Source organism: Myotis nattereri (genome assembly GCF_964212035.1).
Source record: "Myotis nattereri genome assembly, chromosome: 16".
NCBI lineage: Eukaryota > Metazoa > Chordata > Mammalia > Chiroptera > Vespertilionidae > Myotis > Myotis nattereri.
Window position 1 is genome coordinate 24,536,243 of NC_138091.1, and position 21,368 is coordinate 24,557,610.

At 41.9% G+C, this 21,368-nt stretch overlaps 1 protein-coding gene across 1 annotated transcript in view; it reads left to right on the top strand.

The window, feature by feature from the left end:
• Positions 1-21,368, top strand: part of FAM222B (family with sequence similarity 222 member B) — a 53,101-nt gene that overhangs the window by 22,819 nt on the left and 8,914 nt on the right. Inside the window, exon 2 of the mRNA XM_081109567.1 lies at positions 19,167-19,288. Coding sequence (XP_080965693.1) covers positions 19,207-19,288 — 82 coding nt within the window. The 5' untranslated portion in view covers positions 19,167-19,206. The remainder of the gene's footprint in view (positions 1-19,166; positions 19,289-21,368) is intronic.

Genomic DNA, 21,368 nt, shown 5'->3' on the forward strand with positions numbered 1-21,368 from the left:
TGCCTAAGAAAATATCCTTCAATCATTAGCATATTCTATTCCAGCAGTGTTATGTCCCTAACGTTGGCATTTGTGATTGATGTATTGATGCAACCTGCCAGCTATGCCGCGGCCTGGCAATTGCTGAGAGTTTTTCTCATATTAGGTGTGTGGCTTGAACAAGACTTAAGAGGTTTGTTTCCTGGTTTTATTGAAACCTGCTAAGGGAGCGGTTAGCTTGGGTTTAATGGAATGGATGTCTTGTGTCTGAACTGGGTCAACTGTGTGTGTTTTTGGTGTTTCTTTTTTGCAGATGATTTAATGTATTCCCTCTCCTCCCACCACCAACAACCTTCCAAATACATACCTTCCCAATACGCCCCGCACCCCTTAATTTCTGCGGCACAGCAATCTGTAGTTTCAGACAGGGTGGATTGATTGATGTGTGCAGCTGATCTAATATACAAACCTAAATCTATGCACGGTTATGAAGGGTTGATTAGTCTGAGAAAAGAAGGGCGAGGCATATAGACCTGGGGAGCATTTTTTTTACTGTCGGGTGTCACCAGGTGGCTATTGCTGTGGAAGTCTGAGGCGCGCTAGGGTACCGCCTGGATGGTTAGCTTGGGTTTACCCAGGCAGAAAGTGGGCAGGGGAGCGGGAGAAGGGGTGGGGCATCACTTGGCCCAGCTATGGGATACTGGACGCCGGGCTTTGAGGTGGGGGCCCAGAGAGATGGGGGCAGCTCTAACAAAGAGGAGCCGGGCCGGGCCGGGGCCGCAGGTAGTTGGCCTATCCCCGGCAGCTGACCTCCCAGTGGGCCTCCCCAGTTGGCTGCTTTGCGAGTCGCTCTGCTGGCTCCCTGGCTCGCCATTGGTTGTGAGGACGGGAGGGGGCTCATGGAGGGCCGGGATAGAGTTGAGGGGGCGGGGCTGGCTTCCGGCGGCGAAGCGGGGCAGCGGTCGCAAACTGGGGGAGGGGGTGTCGGCGCACCTCGGAGTGCTGCGCTCGGAGAGCCAGGCACCCGGAGCAGCCGCCCCCTCCCCCGCCAGGACCACTGGAAGCCCCTTCTCTCTCATCCTCTCGGGGCGGGGCGCGGAGAGTTGAGCTGCCCCAGGCGGGCGGGGCGGAGCCCGGAGCCCACCGAGCGCTGCAGAGCGAACCTCACCTCCCTTCTAGGGTTCAAGGTGTGTGTGTGTGTGTGTGTGCTTTTTCTAACGCAACCCCGACTTCTGTCGACTTAACCTTGAGGGGAAAGGGAATGGGAAGTAAGAGCTCCGCATCCCATCAGTTTATTTTGATTTTCTAATTCTACCCTTCATTCTTTCCCTCCCTTCATCCCACCCCTGCGGCAGGGTAAGGAGATTCAGGACTCATCTCTTTTTACTGATGTGTCGATGTCGGTCGCGTAGTAAAATAACAGAAAAAAAGAGGAGCCTTTTTTATATGGCATCTGATGCAGTGAAACGCAAAAAAAGAAAGAGAAAAAGCTAGGAGTGTGTTTTTGGAACTGTACTGCATCCTTGTCCATTAAATGCTGTCTTCACCATTTTCCTGCTTGGGACTACCTTAATCAGCAAAAACTATCTGAAAAGGAAGAAGGTGCTAGTGGAAAGAGGGAGAGCCCCCGTCAAATGGTGGTCAAAGGAAATCCGGATAGTTGTTATTGATTGATTAACTCTGCTAAAGTCTCTTCCCGAGTGCATTTTCACCGGCTTTGTGTAGTACTAAACCCTGTTGGAGAATCCTAGCTAGAGGGAGCAAACTTACCTTGCGGTACTGAAACTTGTCTTAGATCTGTTTCTCCACAGGTCTGTTTCTTATATCCATAAGTTCTCAGAGAATATGTTTTGGCTGTCAAAAATCAAAATCAAACTTTAGAAAATATCCAGATGAATTTTAATTCGTTTATTTTTTAAAGCCCCTTCCTCCCAACTTTATGAATTTTAATGACTGTAGCATTACAATTGAAATTATATTTTTCTCTTTTGAGTTATTTCGCTTCTACAACGTATGGATCCCTTCTTTCTGAAGGATGCAGTGCTCAGCCTCAGCCAAAATCAGAAACCCTTTATAGGTTTTTAATTGAGAGGAAAGGTATCAGTTGATGATAGAAAACCTCAAATTTGTGATAGAAACAAAGGGTGTGTGAATTTGTGTGTCATCTGCATGTCTGTTGAGTGGCAATTTTATGGTAAACTTGTTTTAACTGGGCATTTTCACCAAAGGTGTTTGGACCAGATTTATGTTAATGTTGATTAGCTAGAATATCCGAAGGGATAGATAATCAATCTTTTGTCAGCACTTTGATAAAAAATTTTTTTTGAAGATCAAATTGCCTTTATTAACCAATCATGAATTGGGCAGCATCCCATTTAGCAACTAGAAAGACATTCCTGGGTAAATATTAATTGAAGTGATTGAGAGTTCATTCTTGAAATCTAGGTTTAGTTTTCAGAGACTGTTCTAACTGGAGTTTAGTGTTGACAGAATTGATATGCTGCAGTTATTTTACAGTTTTAGCTGGATTAATGTTTTCTCTTAGCATGGATTTATTGGATCTCTAATCAATAAGGAGCAGTTTAGAAAGCAAGTATTATAAAGAATAGGGATGATGAGATAGGAAACCCACCTCAGTTGTGAAAACTTACTAGGGTTCAGAAAACTTTCATTTTAAAAAAATTCTCAAGTAGACTTAGTATAGAATTGTGCAAAAAAAAAAAAATAGATTCACAGTAAATCTTTCTTGGATTTGGGTTTTTTTTTTGTTTTGTTTTTGTTTTTTTAAATATATTTTATTGATTTTTCACAGAGAGGAAGGGAGAGAGACAGAGAGTTAGAAACATCGATGAGAGAGAAACATCGATCAGCTGCCTCCTGCACATCTCCCACTGGGGATGTGCCCGCAACCCAGGTACATGCCCTTGACCGGAATCGAACCTGGGACCCTTCAGTCCGCAGGCCGACGCTCTATCCACCGAGCCAAACCGGTTTCGGCAGATTTGGGGTTTTTAGTTTATTACTAATTTATCCCTTCAAACTCCATGAATAATAGTTAAATTGAAAGGCAAAGAGGATTCCTTACCTAATGTTATTGAGAATGAACCCTTAAAAATCACTGATTTAATCTTTGACAGCTAGCCTGGTACAAAATGAAAAGCAATTTGGCTAAGCTATAGTAAGCTGAGGAAGTGACAAAAACCCCTTGGTGGCCATATTAAAGCATATTCCACCAGTTCATTTTTCTTCTACCAGAAAACAGGTTGCCATCCTATTTGATAGCTATCCTAGGTGTTTTTTTCTTTGTCTACCCATAGGTGAGCAGTTAATACAGTTTTATGATGTTATAATGCACTTAGCTCACTTCATTTTTTAAAAAAAATGTATTGATTTGAGAGACAGAAAGTGAGAGAGAAAGAGACAGACAGACACATGGATTTGTTGTTCCACTTATTTATGCATTCATTGGTTGATTCTTGTATGTGCCCTGACCGGGGATCAAACCCATAACCTTGATGTATCGGAATGACATATAACCAACTGGATGAACTACCTGACCAGGGTTACTCACCTACTTTTTAAATATTTGTTTTCTTGGCTAATTTTTGTAATCAGTATTTTGCATGGTGCAGTGATTTCCCCAAAGAATTTTTCCCAGGAGACAAAAGGCTATGTATAGAGCTAATAGGTGTATCTTCACTGATCTTCAAATATTACTTAAGGGAAATGGAAATCTGCAGATTTGGTCCTCTGCAAGGAGACACATGAAGCTGTGACTTCTCCTATCTCTTAAGTTGAAGGGACCTGCTGCTGCTGAGGGTAAAGTAGCTGCTTTAATTTTCTTCAGTAGTCTGTTTTTATCCATTCTGCTTATTTTTGTGAGTTACAGCTTAGAATGTGTTAAGAAAAGGGGTCCTATGTTTTCTCTAAAGGGAGATTCAACTCAATCCCCCATTCACATCCAACGTATAAAATGATCCCCTTAAGAAGGTGAAGGAAAGATTGGGCCGTTGGTGTTGTTTGATTCTTATAATAATTAGTTTGAGTGTTACCAGATTTGGAATTGGGTAAAGCTTGTTCAAGGTGAGAAAATATTAGTTAGAGGCGAAAAGACCTGGGAATGCTGCTATATAAGAGACTTATTTAGAGACAATGAATGTATTCATGTGGAGGTAGTTTGTAGCTGTTCAGCTTTGTCAGGTGTCTGAGAATATTTTGTGTGTGTTTAAACACAACCCCCTCTCCCAGGGGTTGATTCTTGGCAGCTGAGTCTTATGAGGAAGTTGTTTGCTGAGTCTAAATCCAGAGGGTAGAGGACTTGGCGGAGTCTGTTATCTGTTTATGACCCAGATAAGCATTTGGAATTGGTTGCTGGTGAATTACTGAACTCTTCCTAATGAATGGTTGCTAGGCAAAGTGCATCTCAATCAGTTTAATCCTCAATAGTTTACAGGTCTGCTCTTGTTGAGGGTCAGGATGGTCTTTCTAATGATACTGCCCTTTAAGAATCCTTTTGGATGTGCATATACTAGTATGTTGCTCAGTGGCTTAAAAAATAAAAAGACTGGAACAATTTAGGGAGGTCACTTCATTCATTTATTTACCTTTTTTTTTTTTTCATTTATTTACCTTTTGATAATCTGGATCAGCATTGTCATTAACCTCTCTCCTGGATCAAGTGGTAGTGCATGGGGGTTTGCTCTCCAATATTAAGATTCCACTGTGTTTGATTATCTTCTGTTTTGTAACTAGTAAGGCAATGAACTAAAACATTCATTGTTAGTTGGAAACAGGCCAGTGATAACACTGCCCTTGGGCCTAGATGGATGGAAAAATAGGACACAGTAAACAATTGAGGGCATAAATAATGAATCTTCCAACTGAGCCCTGGGAGAATGAAGGAGATTATCCTTAGAGCTGTTCAGTCTGGCAGTGAAAAGGAAAGAGTCCACTGAATTAATTACCCTGTGTTTGATACTGCACTTATTATGGGATTTTAAGAGCCATTCAAAACACAGTTGCCTTTTAAATATAAACTTTGAACCCATCTTTTTGTTCGTTCTGATTTTTAAAACCAAACACACAAGTTAAATTGTTCATTTATTTTTAGAATCCAGGCCTTTGCTCTCTCCCCCAAATTTGTTCTATATGTTAGCATTTTAACAAATACTGGTCAGTCCTTATATTTGGCCAGATCTTAGAATTTTGATTAGAGATTTCATTGTCTGTAAATATAGAGGGTAATAGAAGAAAAAAGAGAAAGTCTGAGGTGGTTTAAAGGAATTCTTTGGTACCTTGAGTACATAGTATACTTTTAAATTAAATGTGGGGTTAAATAGTATAATTATATAACAACTCACAAAAGGTTAAGGTTAAGACAAGAGTTTCCTCAGCCCAAGAATCATTTTCAGTGTTAACATAAGTATTTTTACTTTTGGGTTTATTTTTATTCAGTGAATTAAATAAGCAGTCTCTTGTGGTCTCACCTTTTCACTCAGGTAGGGAAAACTAATGCCCTGAGAATGTCTAAATATTAATGATTTGATAGTAAAGCCACTGCCAGAGCCAAAGTCTCTGAATTCTTCTCTTTTCTAAATTTCTAATGTATTTAGTTTTTTTCTCCAAGAACTCCTTTTCGGATTCCTATTTGAAACTAGTGTCCCAGTGTACGGATTCGTGCACATTGAAAGGAAATTAAGCCTCGACCGGTTTGGCTCAGTGGATAGAGCGTCAGCCTGTGGACTCAAGGGTCCCAAATTCGATTCCGGTCAAGGGCATGTACCTTGGTTGTGGGCACATACCCAGTAGGGAGTGTGCAAGAGGCAGCTGATCGATGTTTCTCTCTCATCGATGTTTTTAACTCTCTATCCCTCTCCCTTTCTCTCTGTGAAAAATCAATAAAACATATTTTTTAAAAAAGGAAATTAATTAGAAGAAATATTTTAATATAGCTGTTTGCCCTTTATAATAGAAGTATCAACCAAATTCACGATTGACAATGACAGATCGAAACACATGCATGCGATTGGTGCCAGCGAGAGCTTTATATGTATCCTGCATGCTCCAGTCAACTTAGCCTTTTATATATATATATAGATAAACTTGCTTAATTAGACCTGCTCTCTGATTTAGCTAAACTTTTTCCAGCCCAGTGAAGCACCCCAACTTCTCTTTCAGGTAATTGTCAGCAGCACAGCAGTAAATATCAACATGAAGCAGATTATTTATTGTAGATCACTCAGGGAGAACAAAGGGTAAAATATTTAACTGTAGCAGTATTTGACTATATTTTGCACAGTGAGAAAACCTGAAGTCATTTTCAAGTTCCACCATTTCTTACTTCTTTTCAGTTGGGTCAAGTTTCTAAACTTTCTAAATCTCTGTTGTCTTGCTAATGAAAAGAAAATAGATTCTACTCAGTTTCCTATCTACCTACTCCAGGACTTCTGTGCAGTCAAATGAGATGAGGCACGGGAAAACACTTCACAAATATTTGGTTGTACTGTAAAATGTTTGCACCTGGCAATAAAGCAAGTCGGGTTCCTGGGCTGAAGAAACTCCAAGGAGGCTAGTCACTAGGGAGAGGAAGCCAGGCATTGTTACGTGATATCATTACCCGGCACCCACAGTGACCATTTCTGGGCTGGGCTGGGCTGTGGGCCGCATTTTGCACCATGGGGTCTTGGCAGCGTTGGTTGCGATTTGGTTGAATGTCGCTCTGGGGTGGTGGCGGGGCCTGTGTCCCACTTAGGGGAAGCTGAGTGTTGATTTATCCGCACCAGGTCCGTGGTGTGGTTTATTTTTAAATGGCCAGTGTGTGTCATGGCAGCTATCGGTCAAAGCGTCTGCCCCCTGGTGGTCATTGCATGTCATAGCTACCAGTTGGATGGATGGACACTAAGCCTTTTCTATATATAGAAGATTTGAAATTTCTGTCTCCCCTGACAAGCTGTTTTTATATTTCTGGTGGTGAAGGCAATTCAAAGACCAAAATGCCATTATCAATCAAGAGAGGGAGGAAGGTTCAGGATGAAGTATTGGAGAAATAAAAGATAGATGTGTAAAAAAAGGACAAATTGAAATGTTATTATATTTGGTGCTGATGGATCCCAGGGAGGGAACATTGGATTGTTTAGATCCAATTTTAGGACTGAGTTTGTTAAATTTCAGCCTAGCCTGAAAGGGAAGAGGGTATCTTTGCCAGCATATGTGCAGAACTCTAGTTAAGGGTTCATTCCCGATCAGATATAGTCAGTTCTTCATTATTCATGCAGAAGGGCAAACAGGCAAAGTATAGGCTGATAAAAACTAAAGATATTCCTAGTCCACATTTTAAAGCAATAGTTTTAACTTCCTCTACTTTTTAACTAGGATTTTCTAGCTGAACAAACTAATTAGAGATGTTTCTTTGATCACTCAAGAGACCAATAAGCAAGATAGCCACACACAAGGGTGGATTACAGTTAGTTTCTTAATCATCAGAAGTAGTATATAACTCAGTATTAGACCTAGAAAAGTTCAGCTCAGTTAAGTAACCTTGGGACAGTTTGTTTTACTTAATATTTTATTACTTAACCCTTGTTACCTAATTACACTGAATTCCTATGGTGAATTGAGATCTTCCAAGTAAATCATAAATAAATTACTAGTAGTTCTTGAGACTGGTATATCTTCTTTGTTGGCTTCTTCTGGCCCCACAGTATATGCAAATCATTCATCATGTGGGTGAGCTGTAGATACCCAAGTCAAAGAACTGTTACAAAAGCAAACCCCTCTCTTTTTCTTTTAAAAAAACAAATAGAAACATCAGAGAATCATTCATCAGCTACCTCCTGCACACCCCACCCACACTGGGGATTGAGCCCTCAACCTGGGCATATGCCCTGACGGGAATCGAACCATGACCTCCTGGTTCATAGATTGACGCTCAACCACTGAGCCACACCTGCAGTCTAAATCTCTCTTCTTTAAAAAAAAAAAAATTATTTTTAATTTATTCGTTTAAGGGAGAGAAAGAGAGAAGCATTGGATTTGTTGCTACACTTATTTATGGTGTCATTGGTTGCTTCTTGTATGTACCCTGACTGGAGGTCAAACCTGAAACCTTGACATATGGAGATCACATTCAACCAACTGAGCTACTTGGCCAGAGCACTCCCCCCCCCCCCTTATTTAAATTGATTTTAGAGAGAGAAACAGACAGACAGATATTGATTTGGTATTTATTCATTGGTTGATTCTTGTATGTGCCCTGACTGGGAATTGAACCCAAAACCTTGGGGTATCAGGAGGATGCTCATTGAGGTACCAGGGCCACTCTTCTTATACTGAGCTGTATGTACTCTAATGATGAGGGCTGTTGGCCAAAATGAAATCTATTTAGAAGTCAGATTCTGATTAAAGAAGTACTCTAAGCCAGGGGTCCTCAAACTATGGCCCGCGGGCCACATGCAAATACAAATATTGTGTTTGTTCCCTTTTTTTTTACTTCAAAATAAGATATGTGCAGTTTGCATAGGAATTTGTTCATAGTGTCTTTTTTTAAACTATAGTCTGGCCCTCAAACGGTCTGAGGGACAGTGAACTGGCCCCCTGTTTAAAAAGTTTGAGGACCCCTGGTCTGTGGTGTCATGAAAACCAAGCAGGTTGGGGACAGGGAGGCGGGCAGGGCCTGGAGGCGGCAGGCAAATGCCCGACAGCAAAGGTGGCCAGGCCGGGCATTGAGGTCTCTGGAGGAAGGGAGAGGGAGAGAGAGATAGAAACATTAATGATGAGAGGTTGAGCCCACAACCTGGGCATGTGCCCAACTGGGAATCGAACTGTGACCTCCTGGTTCATAGGTCGACGCTCAGACATTAAGCCACGCCGGCCAGGCTGTACCTGCTTTTTTCTTTTACCTTGTGTCACCTCAGTGAGGTACCTGTCTTCTGCCCACTTTACAGGTCACTTGTGGTATAAAGACCACAAGACAAATGGTTTCCTAAGACTCTACAATACTCTTAGGAGTCATAGTCCTTTGGTCTGTAGACACAGTTAAAAAGCAGAATCTGATACTAAATTCCAGGGAAAAGGGCACAGTACTTGTCCAGAATTAAAAACATGATTTATACAGCTGGACTGTACTAATTCCAAAATCAATTCAGAAGTGATTTAATCTTTGCTATTGAAACAGATCAACAATGCCATTTGCCTGTCTAAAAATTAGATGCTCTGGAATCTCTTAGAAGAAAGTAAATTATTAATGTAATTGTATTTCCTGACCTTGCATAATGTCTTCTTACTACCACATGCTGGTGGCACAGGGCACATCTAGTACATAGTATTAGGGTATGTAGATAAGGCCATATTACCTTACTTAGGGTTTTGAGAGGACATTTAACAATTCTCAGCAACCCTCTGCCTTTAATGGACTTGGTTATTGTTAAAATTCATCTTTATCTAAGGAAGCACTGCTTAATGATTTTTCTCCTGGCCCAACATTCTGGGCATTAGCTGGAATTGCTGAGTGATTTACAGTGGGGAGACCATGAAAACAATTTCTTATTTGTCCACAAATTATCATTAGCAGTTTCATTTGCAGATTGAAGGAGCAGGAAGAGTGGGCTCTTCACCAGTTGCAGCTTTCCTCTGATTAGAGTGTTAGTTCAATTATGCCTAATTAACTTTTATTACAGCTAGTGGTGATAATTACTTGCAAGTCAGTTTTTGCCCAGTTATACCAAGGCTGAAGTATGAACTTGATGGATTTTAATAACCAGAATGACACATTTTACACCCTCCCTGCACTGCAATTAATTTTTTTTTTCCATACCTCTTTTAGATAGAAGGTCAAAGAATTATAAAACTTAATCTTACACTTAAAACATATTGTTCTTTTGAAGAGCTGTATAGGGTCATATTTTATTTTTATTTATTTATTTTTTAATATATTTCTTTTATTGATTTCCGAGAGGAAGGGAGAGGGAAGGAGAGATAGAAACATAAATGATGAGAGAGAATCATTGATTGGCTGCCTCCTGCAGGCCCCCTACTGGCGATTGAGCCCATAACCCGGACATGTGCCCTTGGCTGTAATCGAACCCAAGACCCTTCAGTCCCCAGGCTGACACTCTATCCACTGAGCCAAACCAGCTAGGACGGATCATATTTTAAAAGAATCTATTAGGAACAACCTTACTGGCTTTTTATATTCTGAGATCATACCCTTGAGTTCATTGCTGTTTATCATAGGAGAATATAACAAGATGGAACTAAATGTCATTCATAGCAACATGTGCTTATTGTAAGATTATCATAATTGGCAAGGTGCAGTTTAGTCTTCTGCTTGCATTTGAAATTCTTTTCAAAGTGCAAAAGAAAACTTTATTTTGGAATACTTTTAAAATCAGTAGGACACTAAGAATTCGTGGATATGGACAGTGGTGAGGTGATTTTTGGGTGGGAGGTTGGGGTGGGTGGTACTAGATGTGCCCTATGCCACCAGCATGTGGTAGTAAGAAGACATTATGCAAGGCCAGGAACTACAATTACATTAATAATTTACTTTCTTCTAAGAGATTTTAGGGCATCTAATTTTTTAGACAGGCAAATGGCATTGTTGATCTGTTTCAATAGCAAATATTACACCGCCATAAAAAGGATGAAATACTGCCATTTGTGATTATATGGATGGATCCTGAGAATATCACGCTAAGTGAAATAACTCAGATGGAAAGGACAAGAATCATATAATTTCATTCATATGTGAAATATAAACCAAAGAGGGCACAGAGGGGATAAATGACGATGGAAAATTAAAATCATTCGGACACTAAAAACACATTTCTTTAGCTCTATAGGAATTTTATGATGTTATTTTAATCCTATATAATAAAAAGCTAATATGCTAATTAGACAGGGCTGGGGAACTACCTTCTGGAACGACCAGTGGGCTTGGGGGAGAGGGGGCTGCGAGGCAGCTGGGGCTGCGAGGGCCGAGTCCTTTGTATAAATTTTGTGCATTGTGCCTCATAGTTATATAATACTAGGGGACCCGTGCACGGAATTCGTGCACTGGCGGGGGGGGGGTATTCCCCTCAGCCCAGCATGCCCCCTCTCACAGACTGGGAGCCCTCAGGGGATGTCCTACTGGTCGGCTCCTCTGCGGGAGGCGACCGGGCTGATCAGGGGAAGACGCCAGCCCCATCACCCCGCTGCTGCAGCCACTGCCAGCCACTGCAGCCGCCAAGGTGTTTTCATCAACAAGGACTCCAGTCCCTTCACCATGAAAAAAATTACAACTTTCTTTAGGCATTTTCAAGGTGTCTCTTTCATAGGATATGACATTTCTTTCTTTTTTTTTTAATCCTCACCTGAGGATATGTTTCCATTGATTTTTAGGGAGTGTGGAAGAGAGGGGGAGAGACGGAGAGAAACATCAATGTGAGAGGGACACTTTGATTGGTTGCCTCCTGCATGAGCCCTGACCTGGGCCCTGGCCAGGGAGGAGCCTGCAACCTAGGTACATGCCCTTGATCATAATTGAACTCGAACCCTGCGGTCAGCAGGCCAAGGCTCTATCCACTGAGCCAAACCGGCTAGGGCAGGATATGACATTTCTTAGCCCCTCTAGCAGCGGACCTTCGTTTTTTCCTCCAGGAGTGTGGTGAAAAAACCCTAGATCACCTTCTTGGATTCTTATAACCCAAGTTACCAAGAACACTGCAAGTGGCAGCTGAAGGGTCCCAGGTTTGATTCCTGTTAAGGGCATGTACCTTGGTTGGGGACACATCCCAGTGGGGAGTGTGCAGGAGGCAGCTGATCGATGTTTCTCTCTCATTGATGTTTCCTCTCCCCTCTTCTCTGTAAAAAAGTCAATAAAAAAATATTTTTTTAAAAAAGAAAAGGTGTTTCCTCTGCAGCTCATGCGCAGAGGACCTCCTGCGTTGTGTCCACTGGGCTAGGGGAGTGTCCCTGCTTCTGGGGGGGGCATACCCCCGAGGCCGGCAGCCAGCCCCGCGTGTTGTGGGCTCCAGGCTGGGGGGCGTGCGGAGGCCCTGGGCCACGCATGTGGCGGCCTCGGGTCTCCACATGCCCCCCGAGGCTGGCAGCCAGCCCCACATTGTGGGCGCCAGGCTGAGGGATGTGGACCCCGGCCGCCACTTGGCACCAGTGCATGCGCAAGCAGCCACGAGGCGGGAACATTCGCTTGGTGCCTATGCCGTAGGCCCGGAGTGGCCGGGGGCGTTCTGGGACCCCGGCTGCTCAGGGCCTACGTGCAGGCCTACAGGCTAGGAGCGGCCTGGGTCCTGAGGATGTTCCCGGAACCCAGGCCACTTGGTGCCTGTGTATGCAAATTAACCTGCCATCTTTGTCAGGTTAATTTGCATACTCCTGATTGGCTGGTGAGAATAGCAGAGGGATGGTCAATTTACATGTTTCTCTTTTATTATATAGGATCTTTGGAAACAATCCCTGCTAGGTGGAGAAGGAGGGAAAGGAGGAAAGGGAAATAGTTTATCTTCCTCTGAAGATGACTGAGTCCCTTTGCCATTTCCCTTCAAACATTCCCTTCAGTATTGTTGTTTGATGGATACCCTGAAATGTAAATGAGCTTGTAAGCAGACTTCTCCTTAATTTGCAATAGGTTAAAGTTGATTTCAACTGGGACTGTTCTTAGATCTCCATGTGACTTGGTGCTGCTTTCATTTCAGATGCTCACCTTAGTGTCCTTTGTTGCTAGGCTCTCTTCCCAAGGACTGATCAATCTCCTGCGATAGCTTCATGTATGGCAATGCATTTTAAGAGCCTGTTTTTAGTTAGTATTTATTTAAAGTAAGGGAAGAAAATTCATGGCTGCTTGGAGAAGGGCCATAATATACTTGGTCCTCCTCTAAAACTTCTGTGGTCTCACTAAATAGGAAAGAAGAGGAAAGGGTAAGTAAGAAATATCATCCTTATACTTCAAAGCTCTTCATTGATTGTTACTGTAAACCTTTCTGCTGTTGAGTAACCACGACCCTGCCGCCAGCTGCTGTTTTTGTGAAAATGGAGAAGCTAGTTATAGTTGGTACTTTTCAGGAAGTCTGCAGATAAAGCTTATGATGCTATTTGAAACTTTTTGAATAGTGAGAGAAACAGACTGTCAAACTCCATTATGCTCCAGAAGATACAACAAAACTTCCCTTTATAGCATAGGGGAATTTGCGTGGCACTTGCTTAGGTTCAGAATGTGTTTATTTTTTAAATATATTTTTATTGATTTCAGAGAGAAATGGAGAGGGAGAGAGAGGTAGAAACTTCAATGATGAGAGAGAATCATTGATCAGCACTGGGGATCAAGCCCACAACCCGGGCATGTTCCCTGACTGGGAATCAAACCATGACCTCCTGGTTCATAGGTCAATGCTCAACCACTGAGTCATAACAGCTGGGCCAGGATGTGTGTTTAGAAGGAAGGGACTTGAAAAATTTTTTTTTTTTTAAATATATTTTATTGATTTTTTACAGAGAGGAAGGGAGAGAGATAGAGAGAGTTAGAAACATCGATGGGAGAGAAACATCGATCAGCCGCCTCCTGCACATCTCCCACTGGGGATGTGCCCGCAACCCAGGTACATGCCCTCGACCGGAATCGAACCTGGGACCCCCCAGTCCGCAGGCCGACGCTCCATCCACTGAGCCAAACCGGTTTCGGCGGGACTTGAAAAATTTAAATCATGAACATGAATGTAATTAAGACATTAGTGAATATTAGACTTGAAGAAAGGATAGTCATTAATAGCACCTTCTTCAGGATAGACATTTCTTTTGGAATCTTTCTAAAGGTGAAATTCACCATTTTTAAAGTAAGAGGATTGCACTAATGCCACTCAATAGAAGCATTGCCAGAGCAAAGTGGAGGTTGGAAGAAAATTTGAAGTATAGGCACTGTTTCTTAGAATTTCAAATACATGAGAAAGGACCAGTCAGAAATTAACCATATACTAACTGAAATAAAGAATAATGTACTGGGATTCAATAGTAGAATAGAGGATTCCGAAAATTAAATCAGTGATTTGGAATATAAGGAAGCAAAAAATACCCACCAAAAGAGCAAAAAGATTAAAAAAAAAAAAAGCAAAAATAAAAAAGAATCCAAAAATATTAAGATAGTGCAAGGAGCCTCTGGGACAACTTCAAGTGTACCAATATTCGCATCATGGGAATGCCAAAAGGAGAAGAGAGGGAGCAAGAAATTAAAAACCTATTTGAAGAAATAATGACAGAAAACTTCCCCTACCTGGTGAAAGAAATAGATTTACAAGTCCAGGAAGTGCAGAGAGTCCCAAACAGAAGGAACTCAAAGAGACCCACACCAAGACACATCATAATTAAAATGCCAAGGGCTAAAGACAAAAGAGAGAATCTTAAAAGCAGCAAGAGAAAAGTAGTTAGTTACTTACAAGGGCATGCCCATATATGACTGTTAGCTGATTTCTCAACAGAAACTTTGCAGGCCAGAAGGGAGTGGCAAGAAATATTCAAAGTGATGAATAATAAGGACCTATAAACAACATTACCCAGCAAAGCTCTCTTTTTGACTTGAAGGTCAGATAAAGAGCTCCACAGACAAGAAAAAGCTAAAGGAGTTCATCACCACCAAACCAGTATTACATGAAATGTTGAAGGGTATTCTTTAAGAAGAGGGAGAAGTAAAAGAAGAAATAAAAAATATGAGCAATAAAATAGCAGTAAATACATACCAGCATTCAGTCTAAAAATCAAAATAAACTAACAAGGAATCTAATGAATAAAATTAACTGATGAATAAAATAGAATCAGAGGCATGGAATCTCAGAAGTGTGGGGCCGGGGAGCAGGAAGAGATTAACCAAAGATCTTATATATGTATATGCATTACCTATGGGCCTAGACAATAGGGTGGTGAAGGCCTGGGGTAGGGTGGGAACCAGGTGGAGGGGTAAAATAGGGGCTGGGGGTCGGGGGCTGGGGGAGGCATCTTGGATTTTGATAAATTAGGAAAGTGATAGTCAACATTTAAATAGTGTTCACTACATGTCTAGTGCCAGTATCCGAAGCACTTGATTATATTAACATAAACCTATTGAATCCTCACAATTCCAGGAAGCAGGTACATTTTGTAGATGAAATTAAGTGTCTTCCCCAAGGTCACACAGCAAGTAAGTAGCAGAGCTGGGATTCAAAGTCAAAGTCTTGTCTTAACAACTTTGATATAGTCCTCTTGTTAATCCAGATTTCAAAGGTGATTTGAGCTGCAGTTGACATTTATCCTTACAGGCATATCTCAAGTTCGGTTCCAGACCACAGCAATAAAGCAAGTATCACAAAAAAGTAAATTGCATGTATTTTTTTTGTTTTGTTTCCTAATGCATATAAAACTTACGCTTATATTATACTGTAGACTGTTAAGTACACAGTAATAGCATTATGTCTAAAAAATGTACATACTTCAATTTAAAAATACTTTATTGCTAAAAAATGCCAACCAGCCCTGACCAGTTTGGCTCAGTGGCTGGAACGTCGGCCTGTGGACTGAAGAGTCCCAGGTTCGATTCTAGTGAAGGGCATGTGCCTTGGTTGTGGGCACATCCCCAGTGGGAGGTGTGCAGGGGGCAGCTGATCGATGTTTCTCTCTCATGGATGTTTCCAGCTCTCTGTCCCTCACCCTTCCTCTCTGTAAAAAATCAATAAAATATATTTTTTTAAAAAATGCCAACCATTATATGAGCCTGTTGGGAAAATGGCACAAATCTTCAATTTTTTTTTTTTTAAGTTCATTTTAGAGAGGAAGGGAGGAGGAGAGAAACATTGATGTGAGAAAGAAATATTGATTGGCTTCCTCCTGCATGCCCCCTACTGGGGATTGAGCCTGCAACCCAGGGCATGTGCCCTACCCAGGAATGGAACCTCAAACTCTGGGTGCACAGGAGGGTGCCCAACAAACTGAGCCACACCAGCCAGAGCCAAACCTTTGATTTGTTGAAGAGAGTGGGGCAATATCTGTGAGCCAAAATAGAGCAAAGTGCAATAAAACAAAGTATGTTTATCTGTGGATTTCCTCCCCCTCCCCCTTTTTTTAATATAGTTTATTGGTTTTTTACAGAGAGGAAGGTAGTGGGATAGAGAGTTAGAAACATTGATGAGAGAGAAACATTGATCAGCTGCCTCCTGCACACCCCCTACTGGGGATGTGCCCGCAACCAAGGTACATGCCCTTGACCAGAATTGAACCTGGGACCCTTCAGTCCGCAGGCCGCAGGCCGACGCTCTATTCACTGAGCCAAACAGGTTAGGGCGGATTTTCCCCTTTTGAAAACTCTTTATAAGACAATTATTTTGCCCTTGCCACCTAGTGTTACTTCCTTGGCTCTGTTGGTTTTATGTTCAAGAAATGAAAGCTAGCCGAAACCGGTTTGGCTCAGTGGATAGAGCGTCGGCCTGCGGACTGAGAGGTCCCGGGTTCGGTTCTGGTCAAGGGCATGTACCTGGGTTGCGGGCACTTCCCCAGTGGGGGATGTACAGGAGGCAGCTGATCGATGTTTCTCTCTCATCGATGTTTCTAACTCTCTATCTCTCTCCCTTCCTCCCTGTAAAAAATCAATAAAACATATTTTTAAAAAAAAAGAAAAAAAAGAAATGAAAGCTAATTCAAATATTGTAAACTAGATACAGTAGTCAGTCTCCTATTTAAGAGGCAGCTGATAGATGATTCTATCTCATAGATGTTTGCACACATCAAAATTTAATACATCTGTAAGAGATTACGGTGGTCATTTATGGATTGGTTCCTTCTAAAAAATACAGGGAGAAAGTGTTACCTGCAAGACTGCTGAGTGAATGTGTTCTTTGTACTTTGATCATTACAGCGTCTCAGTTACCCAGATGAAGTACAAGGCCTGGAGGTGGGAGTGTGCTCAGCTCCTTCGAGGACCTGCAAGGAGAACACTAGGGCTAGAAGTAGAGTCAGCAAGCGGGGCATGGGGGTTAGAAGATGAGGTCAGAGCCCTAGCCAGTTTGGCTTAATGGATAGAATGTCAGTCTGCGGACCAAAGGGTCCTGGGTTCGATTCTGGTCAACCCATACGTTGGTTGCAGGCCCTCCCCAGTCAAGGCTCGTGCAACCAATTGATATGTTTCACATCGATGTTTCTCTCTGTCTTTCCTTCTCTCTTCCACTTTCCCTAAAAATCAATGGAAAAATATCCTCTGACGAGGATTAACCAAAACAAAAAAAGAAGAAGATGAGATCAGAGAGGTTTGTTTAACATTTGAGCTTTTCCTCCACTCGTATGGAGTAACAGAGTATGGAAGGCCTTATGGGCCATGTTAGGATTTTGTATTTTATTCTAAGTGAGATGGGAAGTTATTGGAGATTTTTGAGCTGATAAGATTTCCAATTAAAAAAATTAATTACTCTGGCTGCTGTGTGGAGAATAGATTGGGTTACAGGAGCAAGTGGGGGTGGGTGGACATGTAGAAGGCTATTGTAGTCTGGGCTACAGATGACGAGATGACATCTGTAAATGAAATTATTACCTATCTCCAAGAAAGGTTGGGAGACCTAATTAAGAAAACATCACTTGAGTGCCTCATACAGCCCATTTCACAATATTAGTCTCCAGTATTTGTTAATTCCCTTCCTTTCCTTGGAGTTTGCGCTCAGCTATATTAGGACCATAGGGGACTGGTTATTAGGTAGAGATCAGCATTCACAAGGAATGGGATTCTGAGCAGTACCTCAGTCATTTGATCCCAACAGGAGACTTTATTCTTGGCACACTGTTCATTCTGTTATCCTACCTACCAGAGGCCTAAAAAGACCGAATCTGTGCCAGAACTCTTGGGCTGCTCTGTTCTCATTGAGGCATTCAGTCTTCAGTTCTTTCTGCAGTTGCTATCTTAGCCACAGTTTGAACAGCCTCTTTTACAAAGTATCTTTTCAGCTACCTGGACTTGCAAGCTGGAGCTCTCTGATACTCATCATGACAGGGTAATTTCACATACCTGAGAGGGCCCTCTAAGAAAAAGAAAGAGGTTTTGTGATCTTTAACATTTGAGCTTTTCCTTCACTCGTATGATGTAAAGCCTTAATATGCCACCTTGACTTCTGGGTTTTGCAGCATGAGAAAAAAATCTCATGTTTTAGTACATTATACTTCTTTGGGAAAAGCTTGGTCCTTGGTGTACACAAGGTAACTTTCTTAGCATTGTGGACAAGGTTTCCTTCCCTACAAAAGTCCACCTCAATGTCTGCTTGCTTGAGCTGTGTATATCTTATTGGTAGACAGCACTGATGAAACAATGCTGCCATCTTGACATAATGTCAGGATTGCCTGTCCAGAGAGGGCTCTGGCCGCCTTAATTTCCTTGGGGTGCAGTACAGTTTTGGGGTGGGGATGGGGTGGGGTCCAGGAGGTCTAATTGTGTCACAGGCAGTAGGAAAGGTGAATCCCCAGAAACTGACAAACAGAATTTGCTTTAACAGTAGTTAATTATGTCTCCTAAGATTTTCTGCTTTTTCTTCCTTTTGAAAGTGAGTTCGGGTTACTGGAGTGTCACAGGTGAAAATTTGGGTGCTTTTGCAACTCATGTACTATACTGCCTCTGGAAATGACTGACTGCCCCGGCTCCAAACCAACCCTGTAAATAGACTAAGCCAGGCCCTATGAGGACCAGCTGTCTTCAGGAACACTGTTCTGTTTTCAGGGAGAAATCATTTTCCCCTTTCACCTCAGTTAGAATGTGCCCTAGCCTTGCTGCTCCCTTCTTAGCTGGGGCACAGATGAGAGCCAGCGCGCCATTCATTTGGCAGCCCCATGGGCCTTTCCAAAAGCCCATGGTAGAGAGGTAGCCTACAGGAAATGCTAAATGAGTGCATCTAGAGCTTGTGAGCATAAAAGACCTTACAGATGGGCCTGTATTTTTCATTTAATTATGTTGATAGGTAGATTTTCTTTTCCTCACACACTCGTCTGTGCTGACTGAAATATTTTATCCTTAGTAGTAATAGTTTGGAGCAAATTGTTGCTACAGATAAAAACATAGATATATTTTCAGCCAACATGCTACTAATTAAATTGCTTATCTATCTAAACTTGGGCCTGTGCTGCTCATATCAGATGTCCCTGGTATCTTCCTTGAGTGAGTTGCCTTGTGTTCCATGACCTTGTTTTTTTGTTCATTACAGTGTGAGTGACTGCCCCATGTTGTGTTGATGCCGGTCTGCCATGCTAGCCTGTCTACCAGGGCCAGGTGACCTGTCCTTTCAGCTTCTTTCTCACACGCAGATGAACACTGGACTTCAGAAATGTAAGTAATCTGGATCCCAGGGAAGGATGTGGTCCTTTATTTTGGCCCTACATTTGAGCTGTTTCAGAGGGGTACATTGACTATGGACTTTGATATCTTCAAGATATTCTTCAGTACAGACAAAAGAAAGCAATTGCAAAAACTTGTCAGCAGTGTGAGATACCTTTGATCAGAGAGATCCTCTCAAATACTAGAATTTCCCAATGTATAGCATCTTAATTTTAATTGTTGCTGATATCTCTCTTGAGTACTATAAGGAGTTTTACAGGAGATATATAATCACTCTTTAAAAAAGTATCTCAAACTGAATCCCCATGAGGAATTAAATGAAAACGCACAGTTCAGATTACTTATTATATCTCTGAAACAAACTATTTACACTGTTCTTTTGTTTTGAACTCTCTGAGTACTTTCTACCATGGAAACTGACAATTCCCTTTGGCTTTGCTGTCTTCCTTCTGAGCCAGTGACCTCAGTTCACAGCAAGTAAAGAAGCTTCTGCCTTCAGAGGGATAAGGAGCTAGCTTTCTCAGTCCTTCTGGTATATTCCTGCTAATATACTTCCCATATGATTGAGCTTTTGAGAATTGTCTGTTAGATTTCTGTCTCAAACTGGCTGGAATTGGGGCTTTGTACTTCATGCTTTCCCAGATTACTACCTTCTATCCTTGAACTGCATGAATGTGCAAGGAAATGATTCTATTCCTGGCTCATTACCATGTACAGTATCTTCAGGTGTCACAATGGTCCTAAATTTGGAATAGACTTTCCTTTTAGAGCAAAAAGGGGAAATCAATGAAACATCTACACTTCCCTTTTAATAGAAAAGGTTCTTCAACATCTTATCTGATCCTTGATGATAGGGTTCTGTACAGGGCCAGAGAGCAAATGTTTTAGGCTTTGTGGGCATCTACTCAGCTCTGCTATTGTAGGGCAAAGGCAGCTGTAGACGATATGTAAACACTGCATGTGACTGTGTTCCAGTAAAACTTTTAATTAAAAACAGCAGCTGGATTTTGGCCCACAGACCGTAGTTTACTGACCCTGTTCTGTGAGATCATCTTCAGAAGTTAAAATAATCTAGCTTCTGACTTCCTTTCTTTGAGGGAGAGTAAGACTCAGAGCCTGGCTAGATCTAGGATTTGGCCAATGAATCCAGCATGTATAACGACAAAACTGAAGGTGACCTTCTTCCTACTGCAATAGGCAAGCTCTGCTGTGCCAGCTTTCCCCCCAGCCTTTCTTTTCATAAGTGATGACAGGTGATAAAGTTGTATTTGCTCCCTGGCCACCCAGATCTCATGCTAACTGCATTGTGACTGGTTATGGGCTTCCAGAGGACACAACTGGAAAGGGAGTATACTTGGAAGTATACAGTAAGATGATAAAGAGCAGTTCACTGTCTTCTACATTCCTTGACTTACTTTGACAGCTTCACCTAGAGATGTGATGTCAAGGGATGAGCCATTTGGGAGGACAGGCAAATTGGCAGCTTTGTCTTGGGTGCTGACATTGAGATCTCCACTTTACTTTTCCCCCAAAGCAGCTCCTAAGTAGCCTCTGCCAACCACTGTCCCTCGTCTATATTTGAGAATTGAGATGTCCTTCTTTCCTGGTTTCAGACTCACCAGTCCATTTTGGGGACAGTGTATTTAAATTCCTTTGACTCTCTTGTTGCTATCCTTAATTAAATCCACACCTTTGCAGAGGAGAAATACTATTGGTATTTTTAAGCCTGCTTGCTTTCTTCTCTCCTCTCCCAAAAGGTATAAAAAGAAAAGAAAAATCTTGACTTATAGCTGTTAGTGTTAAACATTTACAGTTAAGGTGAGCTAGAGCATAAGCTGTCTTCTTCACGAACCAGCAGCTAAAGAGCTGCTTAGAACTCAAGTTTACCAGTTATAGAAACCTTAAAACTAGTTTTGTGACTTGTAATTCAGTTTTTCCCTACACCCATTCTTAGAAGGGTCTTCTAAATTCCTAGAAACACAGAGCTTGGTATCTGGTGGGGTGGGGATGAGATACGGATGTTGATAGCTTACTGTGCTTTATATTGTAAGAGTCAGCTCAAGGCAAGAGA